Source organism: Bos taurus, chromosome 15 (genome assembly GCF_002263795.3).
Source record: "Bos taurus isolate L1 Dominette 01449 registration number 42190680 breed Hereford chromosome 15, ARS-UCD2.0, whole genome shotgun sequence".
Classification (NCBI taxonomy): domain Eukaryota; kingdom Metazoa; phylum Chordata; class Mammalia; order Artiodactyla; family Bovidae; genus Bos; species Bos taurus.
The window spans coordinates 49,831,315-49,844,125 of NC_037342.1; the positions used below are offsets into that span (position 1 = coordinate 49,831,315).

At 38.4% G+C, this 12,811-nt stretch overlaps 1 protein-coding gene across 1 annotated transcript; it reads right to left on the reverse strand.

The window, feature by feature from the left end:
- Positions 1-4,514: 4,514 nt before the first annotated feature.
- Positions 4,515-5,459, reverse strand: OR52E1 (olfactory receptor family 52 subfamily E member 1). Its single transcript, NM_001390584.1, has one exon. The coding sequence runs from the start codon at positions 5,457-5,459 to the stop codon at positions 4,515-4,517; it is 945 nt and encodes a 314-aa protein (NP_001377513.1).
- Between the last annotated feature and the right edge of the window lie 7,352 nt (positions 5,460-12,811).

Genomic DNA, 12,811 nt, shown 5'->3' on the forward strand with positions numbered 1-12,811 from the left:
TTCTTTTAATTGTTTGAGGGCTAAGGTTTTTCTATGGGAAGTAACTTACCCAAAGATGAGTTATTACATTATTGCATCTATGTTGTCATAGTCATTAAGGAAGTATAGTACCAAGTAAGGCTCTTTGTCAAAATAATAAAATATTGTTTCAAAAATGGAGAATCATATGAGGTAAAAAATAAGAGAAATTTAAAATCAACATGATATATAATCACATCTTTGGCTTACAGTATAAAATTTACTACTAGATTTAGAAATTTCCATTTTTTGCCCCAGTTCTTCCTTCTTGATGAAATATACTTCATTCTCAAGCATATGCTTTAATACTTTCCTAGTCAGAGTCTCTTGGTGCTACCTATCTCTGTTCACCAAAATTTTCTTCAATTCACCCTCTTCTTGAATGGCACTTCTCTAACTATGCAGTTCTATTCTCTAGTTATTACATTTTATTAGCCTTTTCAAGTTATTCTCCTACAGTCTTTTGGAATCTATTATTAGTTGAATAGGCTTGTGTTGACCAAATTATCCTTATTATCTTTTCTCTTTGTCATTAAATTAAATTTTGCTTTTCTTGATGTCTTAAAGGTTCACATGGGGCTTCCCATGTGGCTCAGTGGTAAAGAGTCTGCCTGCCAATGCAGGAGATGCAATAGATGCTCAGTCCCTGAGCCAGGAAGACCCCCTGGAGAAGGAAATGGCAACCCACTCTAGTATTCTTGCCTGGGAAATCCCATGGGTAGAGGATCCTGGTGGGTGGCATCCAGGGGGTTGCAAAGAGTCAGATGCAACTGAGCACACACCACACAGGTTCACATGGGTAAATCTCATAGGCATCATGCTAACTGATAAGTCAGACACAAGAGAATACATGCTGTATGGTTCTATGTAAATGAATATCTAGAGAAAGTAAAACTATGAGGGATCATGTTCAGGCATTCATATTTTCAAGTTCCTTAGGTAATCCACAGATGCAGCTAAAATTCAGCTTCAGATGTGCACAGAGAAATTAGTTGACCAATGGGGAAATATTTTAGTCAAGTACTTTACCATTCAAGCTAAAAATGGGAAATGAATCAGCATTTATTAAGCATTTGCTAGGTTCCAAGCTCTTCATTTTGTATTTTATATACATAATGACTTAACTCTTATAATATTTTCTAGGGTTAGTTATCATAAATATCCATATATTAAATAGTTCAACAAACTCATATTCAATGGGTTAGTGAGTCGAGGAGCTAGAATTGGAAGTCTTTTCCAGCTCTAAAACCATAATTTTCTTCTAATCTCATAGTAATTCCATATATAGATATACATTCTTAGCCACTACACTATATCTAGTTATATTACACACTGATATGTAAGTGTGACAAGTGCTATGAGAGAAGTATTAATACAAAATAGGTAATTAGCCAAGGCTATGGGATTTAGAAAATCATAAAAGTGTTCCAGAAGGATAGGACATCAGGAACATTAGGTAGATAATTAAAAGTCAGTGTGGATTAGGTCAAGTCAGTTGTGTGTGTGTGTGTTTATGTGTGTGCACATGCGTGCCTTTGTGTGTTGGATAAAGGGAAGTGTCCAGTTTTGAGTTAGCCAATTCTACATTCAAGCATCTCACTTCCTAAAGAGTATCTGATTTTTCCCCCCTCTGGCAATTAACCATTTTGATTAATAATCAAATTTCAACTTTCCAGAATAATAGTTCTCAAGATTAAGGAGACTTAAAGTCTCTTAAGAATACAGATTGCTCAGACCTACTCTAAAGCTACTAAGATTCAGAACTTTTGTCACATGTCTCATAAATAAAATCCTATTTTCTTTTGATAGATCATACTGAGTACTTATGATTCAGTGGTCCACGCTTTGAGAAATACTGTTGTAGGAACCTGAGAATGAACACATAAAGGTCCTTCCACTTAGAGGATGTAACATGATTTAAAATTCCTACCAGGAGTTATAGCTTTTCATTAGAATATATAAACTTTGAAGATGTGTCTCTAAAAACTTTTAAAAAATGCTAAATAATAAAAATCTATACTTTTCTTGAAAATGTCAGATGACTGAAGTTAGAGAGCAACTAACCAACACAAAACCTCAGAGAAGATAGGCAGAGCCAAAGATGTATGAAACGCAGGTCCATGCTTACCAGCCAAGATGCCATATGCCATGCTGCTGCTGCTGCTAAGTCGCTTCAGTAGTGTCCGACTCTGTGTGACCCCATAGACGGCAGCCCACCAGGCTCCCCTGTCCCTGGGATTCTCCAGGCAAGAACACTGGAATGGGTTGCCATTTCCTTTTCCAGCCATATGCTATACAAGCCTGTAAAAAAGAACTGGTTCAAATTTTCAAGTGAACTCCTCACAACTAAGTGTAGACCTACCGAGAATATAGAATCGCTGAGGGCCGTCTGTGTATGACACAAATGAGAATTTAGACCCACTCAGGTTTTCTCCCTAGAGCTCAGCCAGGTACTCTTGGAAAGCCTACTCTTGGAAAGTAGGACTAGAGGCCTGAGAAGGCTTGCATCACGGAACAGACTTGGTAGATGGGAATGGCATCTGCTGTAGGATGGGGACTATACCTCACCCAGTTCCTGTCCCCTAAGCATCACTTGAAGATCCATTGCCTGTGAGGTAAAGGAGTAGGAACAGACTCTATAACCCAGGCTGAGGCAGGTTCATCAGAAGTCTCCTGCAGCACTGGGGGAGGGGCAGAATCACAGAGAAATCTGCACTTTCAATATCCAGGAACACTACACCTGCCTGAGACAGGCCGAAACAGAACAATCAGAAGACAGCCCCATCCTCCAGGTCCCACCAGCAGAATCACTGGGTTCAAGTAACAAAGCACTGTGCTCTGTTTCTGAGGGGGTGTGGAGAGCCTGGAGATTGGTCTTGTCTGTGCCACAGGAATAAAGGGGTGATCCAAAGCTGATACTGGGATAGACATTAGAAAAACCTTCTCACCAGCCCTCAGCCTGAGTAAAAGGTAAAGTTAGAGAGATATGAATCCTGTGACTCATTCACTGAGGACATTCAAAGAAATTGCAGGAGGAAATGGATGGCCTTAGTAGTCCCTTACCAATTTAAAAATTTGAACCTGTAGTGAGCAACCTTCTAACACAGAAGTCTCCAGGCCTAAATAGCTACACTGGTGAGTTCTACCAAACTTATAAAGGTTAAATACCAGTTCTTCACACATTAACAAAAACATACAAACAGACTGAATACTTTCCAAATCACTCAAGATAACAAATTAGGCTATACAACTAGAGTCTATGTCATAAGTATAATAAGTGGATAATTAATTTTCTAGAACCACAGTAAGGTTCTAGAAAATCCAAAGCATAACTGTTTGTTTTTGAATAAACCCAAGTTCACGGTGTGATGTTAATTAATGCAAACTCCAATAATTTATGACATTATATTTTCCATTGCAATAAAAATAAGTGGAAATTTTTTCCTAAAGTGCCTTCTATAGAACAAGTGTCATAGTATGGTTGGAGGATAATTTCAAAATTTAAAATGAATAATTTGTTAATTAAAAGCTCTGAGAGTCCTGCAGTAAAATATAACTAAAAATTTAGTTTTATTGGCCAAGATTTACAAACATATTTTCCCTTGAATCTTTTCTACAAATAATGTCAGCAAAGCCATATAGAAATAGAAATAGTGAGTGATAGCACATGGAATTAGAATTTCATCTTACACACACACACACACACTCAGGGGTAACACTGGACTTGAAATCTAAGGCTTCCAACATTCTATTAGGATAAAACTTTTCTATGGAGTGGCAGAATGGCAGAAAACACAGAGACAAACTGCTTAAAAAATAAGGGTTTCTTTGAAAAGAAGTATCAGCAAGCAAGACTCTGTAAGAACTCATCCATTAAACAACCAACACAATACAGCTTAAAAAAAAGAAAAGAAAAGAGAAAAACTACACCTTTACAAAGAGTGTCAACTTTCCTCAGTTTTGTTCATGGAAAATTCTCATCTTCACACATAGCATATACACAGTGTCAATTTTATATCCTCTAACATTAACATGGCGAAGTCAAGAGCAGCATTCTTTTTAATAGGGGTTCCAGGCATATGGGAAGTGCTCCAGCACCTGTTATTTTAGAACTAGCAATGATCAGCGTAACTCATTTATTTTTGTTTAAATCAATATATAAAGATCTTTTTTGTTTGCTTGTGTTCTTTTGCAGTGGGGGCAGCATGGTTTAGTTTCAAACTGGTGGTGACTATGGAATGTGATATGTTTTGTTCAGTCATAGTAGAAGCAAAACAAAGTGTTGGTTTTCTTCCATGTGAAGAGGCTGAATTATTTTCAAACAATGGAAATTATAAAACACCTTTATTAATGCATTTGACATGATTCTAACTTTTAAATTTAGGTTTGTGAAGGAAGCTGACAGGCCTTCTCTAAGATAGGCCTCTATTGCTTCCAAAGATTTCATTTTGACCATAGAGTGCCACTCCCTTCTTAGATTTGATTCTTTACCAGAGTTATGCTTTTTTCTTGGAAAATACTTTCAGCACATGCTCTCTAATCTGTTTAGTCCTGACACCATAGATTACAGGGTTGAGAGCAGGTGGAATGACTACATAGAAATTGGCCAGAAGGATGTGGATGTAGCGTGGTATATTCTGGCCAAACCTGTGGATCATGAATGAAAAAAATGCAGGGGTGTAGAAAGCCAGCATCACACACACATGGGACCCACAGGTGCTGAGAGCTTTGAGCCGGGCATCATGGGAAGGAAGGTGAAATACAGCACGGAGGATCTGTACATAGGAGACGACAATGGCTACAATGTCAAACACCAAGACAGAGATAGCACATAAGCCATAGATGATATTGACCCTGATGCTGGCACAGGATAGGCGGGCAATACCCATGTGCTCACAGTAAGTGTGAGGTATGATTTGGTGCCCACAAAATGGTAACCTTAGAATGAGCGGAACAAAGGCAATGACAAAAGTCAGAGGTCTCAGGAGGACTGCCAATGCAATGATGGCTACCACCTTGTTTGTCAGCACCAGTGTGTAGTGAAGAGGGTTACAGATGGCCACATAGCGATCATAGGCCATGGCCACGAGCACAGCCGACTCCATGCCAGTGCATAGGTGAATGAAGAACATCTGGACAAGGCAGCCCTCAAAGGAGATTTCGCTCAGCTTGAACCAGAAGATGCCAAGCATCTTGGGGATGGTGGATGTGGACAGACCCAGGTCAACAGATGACAGAATGGCCAGGAAGAAGAACATGGGCTGATGGAGACTACTTTCAGTCTGAATCACAGAAAGGATGCTAGTATTCCCAAGTACAGCTGTCAGATACACAACAAAGAAAGGAAAACCAATCCATATATGCATATGTTCCAGTCCAGGTATCCCCAGAAGAAGGAAAGAGGAGGGATGAAATAGTGTGGCATTGAGTGAGGCCATCATTTGGGGATCTTTTTGTAGTGAAATATTTCAGAGACCAAGATCTTCTCAGTCAGAGAACATGTCTCATCCTACAGAGAAAATGAAGAGATCAGTGAAACTTCTACTATAACTGCTGGCTTTGTTGCATCATAGAGGCCTAAAAGTCTATGAAATTTAATGGTAAAATGTGGCCACAAGATTTTAATGTACTTCATCAAATCCATTCATTCAATTGAATTTTATATTTTAGTTCAACAAACATTGACTGTGTATCTACCATATATGCACTGAGTTCTATGCTAAGATTGAATGCAGAAGATGAGTTAAACAAGGTATCTTTCCTGGTAGAACTTAAAAAGTTAATGGTTGAAAGAGTCATACAAATAGGCCATTCAAATTAATAAAATAATTTTAAGATAAGTTGTTCCCTTGCTACTTGGATATACAAAATATTTCCTGAAATCTTTTTATTATTATTTTATAGAAAAACTGGTTGATTCATGACTATATATTTTATATACAAAGTAGGAATACATCTTAAACATAATAAGAAATGTAGAGTATGTGAATTATATCTCAAAAAAAGCTGTCTTTTAAAAAATTACAACCATTATTATTCTGAATATACCACATTTCTGACTTAAACATACACAATACACTATTAAAAGGAACTATAAATGTAACAAGAACTTTGTAAGATACTTTTGGATCTGTGCTGGCCTTCCACTATTTAAGCCACCCAAAACCATTCCTCATGTCGTAGTCATCTTCTGGTCTCTCCTTTCTTGTTAGTTCTAACATCATAAAATAACCTTTTATGAAGTTTTATCAATGAAGCCATGGGAAACTTCATCTCTGGATAATCTTCTTAAACTGGGTCTGCTTAGTATGGAATGTATATTTCCCTCTTCATTTCTCTGCTGACTGTAGGCAAATGAAGCCTGCTATTTGTGTCTTCCTGTCAAGACAGAAACACAGATATATATACATACACACAAATGTTAATATTCAGGTTTATAAAAGATCACAAAATACTCAAGTAAAATGAGTTAATTTATACACATCACTCTCTGAAACCAAATCTACCATTAATTTTACTATACAAAGTTGTCACCATGATATATCACCTTAATAAGTCTGAGCACACTGTAATTGAGTTGTTTCTTTCTCTTTCACACTCACATACTCTGTCTCTCAATAGAGAGAGAGATAGATAGACATATACATAAAAAAGGGACATATGCCTATGAAAAACAGGGAGACACTGCATTAGACAGGTAAACTGTATTAGAACAATATTTCTAGGCATGAAAGTGTGTGTGTGTGTGTGTGTGTGTGTGTGTGCGTGTGTGTGTGTGTGTTGAAAGGGCACATTGCTTCTTGAACCTTGGACACATTGCATGAGAAATTCTACAAAGGAGACTTTGATCCCAGATGGAGATAAAACTGTGAATTAAGATAATTAGTCAAAAGCAAGCAAATAATAAGATTGAGAAAAAAGAAAAAGGATATGGAGAAAGAAATAAGAACTATGTAGGAAAAATACATAATATTGAGAAGGATGATGTTATAAGGAGTCATATTTACTTATTGAATTTTTAAAAATTTTATCTTATATTAGAGTATAGCTGATTAACAATCTTGTATTAAGGGATGGTATTTAAATTGAGGGAATTTGGGAAAGAAATGAAGTAGAATCCTATCACCAAATTTCTCTTCTGTGACTTGAGTTCAGCTAACTTAGGGCTTAGTGTTTGGGAATCAGCATAATATTTAGGCACAGATATTAGGAATTGAAGCGAAATGCTATTGTTCATTGCCATGTGAATTTAATTAAATAATTGCCCTTCTTTTAGTCTGAAATTCCTCCCCTATGAAATGAGGTTAAAATGTTGATATCACTGGTTGTTGCACGGTTTACATGGGTCATAATGTGTTCATCAAAAAGTAGCTACAGTTACTGATTAACCTATTGATGAGAATGTGATAAATAGAGAGCTATAGTGAACTTGGTTCTGCATATCTCAACTTGTCAGGTAATTCTTACATCAGGGCAGACTTTAAATCCTGATATTCAGTTTATTTGCATATAAATATTTTGATAGAGTTCATTATATTTATCATGAAGTATATCTGATTACCCTTATCCTTAGACATTTTCACAGATATTTGCATTACATACTTGGAGATTGTCTTACTTGAAATGATTAGGACTATGTTCTGCCTCTTGAGAAATTTGTATGCACGTCAGGAAGCAACAGTTAGAACTGGACATGGAACAACAGACTGGTTCCAAATAGGAAAAGGAGTACGTCAAGGCTGTATATTGTCACCCTGCTTATTTAACTTCTATGCAGAGTACATCATGAGAAACGCTGGACTGGAAGAAACACAAGCTGGAATCAAGATTGCCAGGAGAAATATCAATAACCTCAGATACGCAGATGACACCACCCTTATGGCAGAAAGTGAAGAGGAACTCAAAAGCCTCTTGATGAAAGTGAAAGTGGAGAGTGAAAAAGTTGGCTTGAAGCTCAACATTCAGAAAACGAAGATCATGGCATCCGGTTCCACTACTTCATGGGAAATAGATGGGAAAACAGTGGAAACAGTGTCAGACTTTATTTTTCTGGGCTCCAAAATCACTACAGATGGTGACTGCAGCCATGAAATTAAAAGACACTTACTCCTTGGGAGGAAAGTTATGACCAACCTAGATAGCATATTCAAAAGCAGAGACATTACTTTGCCAACAAAGGCTGGTCTAGTCAAGGCTATGGTTTTTCCTGTGGTCATGTATGGATGTGAGAGTTGGACTGTGAAGAAAGCTGAGCACCAAAGAATTGATGCTTTTGAACTGTGGTGTTGGAGAAGACTCTTGAGAGTCCCTTGGACTGCAAGGAGATCCAACCAGTCCATTCTGAAGGAGATCAGCCCTGGGATTTCTTTGGAAGGAATGATGCTAAAGCTGAAACTCCAGGACTTTGGCCACCTCATGCGAAGAGTTGACTCATTGGAAAAAACTCTGATGCTGAGAGGGATTGTGGGCAGGAGGAGAAGGGGAAGACAGAGGATGAGATGGCTGGATGGCATCACTTACTCGATGGACGTGAGTCTGAGTGAACTCCGGGAGTTGGTGATGGACAGGGAGGCCTGGCATGCTGCAATTCATGGGGTCGCAAAGAGTCAGACATGACTGAGCGACTGATCTGATCTGATCTGATGTTCTAGTTGGAGGAAACTAGCAAGTTGTTTGGTTATGTTTTACTAGGATGTAACTGGTGAGGGATCGTTTCTGAATAGTTGAAGTTCAGTTCAATTATAGTTCTCCTCTGTGTTGAATATAATCTCAGGATGGGGGCATTTCTTCAGCCTTTATATTGGTTTAGAAAGGGTTGATGGTGAGAAAGAAAACACAAAGAGAATTTTGATAGATAAGTAAATACATTAAGAGTCAGGTTAGCAAAGAGCTCTAGTGCACAGAAAGAATGTCACAAGTATCAAAAGATATATGAGCTGTACACAGAGAATGTTTAATAATGTATTAGAAAAAATGAAATCAGGTAGTTGCTCAAGTGTACATAGAGGATTATACCAACACATTCTTATAGTCAGTTCCCTTATCCCCTCCCCTCAGTCAGAAAGCTTTGCTTGCTTCCCACTATCCTACCACCTATGATTCTTTTTCTTGTGCTCAGCTGACCACAGAAAAAGATCTTCACTTCCAAAAATTAACTTACCTGAAGAGATTTCTAGAGAAGTTAGCATCCTTTTGAACTCCCTTTGCTTAGGTGGGAGGTTTCATGGTTTGGTGATCACAGCCTCCAGAATGAGACTTTGGTTGTATTGGGAACACTCTAAGGTTGGGAGAAAGAAGAACAATAAAGCTCTGAGATCTGAAATAACTCCTTTTTCAGTGAAATAGAAGATCACCATACGTAAGTAGCCCACATCCTGGTCCTGGACCCAGACTTTCAAATTTAGTATTGTTTATTTTCAAAGGAAAATTTTTTTTTTTTTGACCTTCTAAAATTATTTAAAACTTTTCACAACAGGGTTCTTGGGATTGGTTCTAAATTCTTAATCCTAACTCCTTGAGATGACTGGGGCTGATCCAGGCCACATGATGTATAAAGCAATGGCTGCATAAATTTGAATCTCTCTTCTTAGTATCGTATAGCTACCATTTTGATTCAATATTGGCCAATGCAGGAGACACAGAAGATGGGGCTTCAGTCCCTGTCGGGAAGATCCCCTGGAGGAGGAAATGACAACCCACTCCAGTATTCTTGCCTGAAAAATCTCATGGACAGAGGAGCCTGGAAGGCTACAGTCTTCAGTTCAGTTCAGTCATGTCCGACTCTTTGCAACCCCATGGACTGCAGCATGCCAGGCTTCCCTGTCCATCATCAACTTCTAGAGCTTGCTCAAACTCCTATCCATCGAGTCAGTGATGCCGTCCAACCATCTCATCCTCTGTTGTCCCCCTCTCCTCCTGTCTTCAATCTTTCCCAGAATCAGGGTCTTTTCCAATGAGTCAGTTCTTTGCATCAGGTGGCTGAAGTATTGGAGTTTCAGCTTTAGCATCAGTCCTTCCAATGAATATTCAGGACTGATTTCCTTTAGGAGTGACTGGTTTCATCTCCTTAGAGTCCAAGGGACTCTCAAGAGTCTTCTCCAATACTACAGTTCAAAAGCATCAATTCTTCAGCTTTCTTTATGGTCCAGCTCTCACATCCATACATGACTACTGGAAAAACCATAGCTTTGACTAGACAGGCCTTTGTTGATAAAGTAATGTCTCTGCTTTTTAATATGCTGTCTAGGTTGGTCATAGCTTTTCTTATTTTAATTTCATGGCTGCAGTCACCATCTGCAGTGATTTTGGAGTCCAGAAAAATAAAGTCTGTCATGGGCTGCAGTCTATGAGTTTGCAAAGTCAGATACAGATGAGTGACTGAGCACACATGCATGCACCTGGAGATAGCATCAGATCACACAGGTCAAAATCCATTCCTACAAGATTTTCCCCTGCCCTACTTCCAATACCAGTCACAAGCCCAGTTATCATCCATGCTTCTGACAGACCAGCATACAGACCAGATTGTAGGTTGATTGTAAACTCTAAACTCACTCTTTTGACTTTAGTGGCAAGTTGCAAGTTAAAGTTATTACTTGTACATTAGACTGACTGGTTATAAATCAGAGATTGCCATGACCTCCTCCTTGTGTGCTTGTGTACTAAGTCACTCCAGTTGTGTGCAGCTCTTTGCAACCTCATGAACTGTAGCCCACCAAGCTCCTCTGTCCATGGAATTTTTCAAGGAAGAATACCGGGATGGATTGCCATGACCTCCTCCTTGGGTTCAATTAATTTGCTAGAGCAGCTTACAGAATTCAGAGAAAAATTTTACTTAAGAGAACACTGCTTTAGTCCCTATTTCTAGCACAGAGTTCCTAAAACCCTTGGAATTTAATGCCTTCTTTAGGCATATTACTCTCCTCAAATTTCCACATCTTCACAAACACAAAAGTTCTCCAAATCCCATCATTTGTGTTTTTATTGGTGCTTTATTACACAGGTAATATTTGATTAAATCATTGACCATTGAGGATTGAACTCAGTCTCTAGCTTGTCTTCCCTCCCAGAGGGTGAAGGTGGAAAGTTGTAATCCTCTTAATTACAGGATTGTCTCTGCCAGCAACCGTCTCCCCCACCCACACCCTCATTTTAGGTGAGGACCTAAAAGTCACTCCATTAACATAAAAAAGACACTTTTGTGGCTCTTATCATTTAGGAAATTTCTTTTTTTTATTTTTAAACTTTACAATATTGTATTGGTTTTGCCAAATATTGAAATGAATCCGCCACAGGTATACATGTGTTCCCCATCCTGAACCCTCCTCCCTCCTCCCTCCCCTCAAGACTTTTAAGTGCTCTGTGCCAAAAACAAGGACTGAAGCTGAATACTTCTTATTATAAATCTTCATATTATCACAATCCACGTACAAATTGCCTTATCCTCACAATCTCAATTGATTTCTATTGAGATATAATTGACCTAAAACATTGTGTTGGTTTAAGGTGTAGAACTGTATTCAATATACTTACATACTATAATATGATTATTACATTAGTGTTGGTAATACTCTGTCACACCATACAGTTATCTCTTTTTTGTGGTGAGAATATTTAAAAACTAATCTGTTAGAGATTTTAAAGTATGTATGCATGCATTCTAAGTTGCTCTAGTAGTGTTTGACTGTGCAAACCTATGAACTGTAGCCTTCCAGGCTTCTCTGTCCCTGGGGATTCTCCAGGCAAGAACCTATGGGGTAGGTTGCCATGTCCTCCTCCAAGGGATCTTCCCAACCCAGAGACTGAACGCGCTTCTCTTATGTCTCCCGTATTGGCAGGTGGGTTCTTTACCACTAACACCACCTGGGAAGCCCATTTTAAAGTATATAATACAGTATTATTGACTGTAGTCACTATACAGTGCATTAGATCCCCAGAATTTATTCATGTTCTAACTGCAAGTTTGTAACTTTGACCAACATCTCCTCAGTTCTCCATCCTTAGTCCCTGATAACCACTGTTCTACTTTCTGTTTCTATGAATCCAACTCTTTTAGATTCCCCCATATAAGTGATATCATATCATATTTGTCTTTCTTTATTTGACTTATCTCTCACTTAATGTCCTGACGGTGCATCCATGTTGTCAAAAAGTACAGGATTTTCTCCTTTTTTTAGCTGAATAATATTTCGTTGTGTATATACACTACATCTTCTTTATCCATCCTTAGTTGGCAGTTAGGTTTTTTTTTCATATCTCAACTCTTGTGAATATTGCTGCAAGAAACATGGGAAAGCAGCTATCTTTTTCAGTATCATGTTTTAATTTATTTTGGATATATACACCAATAAGATTCAAATGAAAGAATGTTCAACTGCCAGGAGCCACCACAGGAGATCCCACCCATGACAAAGGTCATGCAGAAGAGACCTGACAGGCAAGGCAGATCAGGCCTCGAGGGACCCCCGAATCTACTCGAGCATCTACCCCAAAACCAAAATCTGTCTACTGTTTATTATATTATGCCTTTCACCAACTCTTCCGTCATTAACAGGGGGCTATCCCCTACCACCTTTCTCTGGAAAAAGTTAACTTAGAGCTTTAGTTAATAAGTCTCCTGGGCATGAAAGGAATATTTCTATTTTAACCCCTCTGTTGGCATTCTAGCTTGCCTGACAGGTTTATCCATACTCTTGCAATCAACACACATGATTGTTCACAACTCCCCAACCTTGAAAGGCACAGGAAGCCAAAACATTCTAAAAGTCCTAATGAGCATAGAGTCCTTTAAGGG

Excerpts from the sequence above, each read along its gene's own strand:
- OR52E1 (NM_001390584.1), bottom strand. The coding sequence starts at position 5,459 with ATGATGGCCTCACTCAATGCCACACTATTTCATCCCTCCTCTTTCCTT.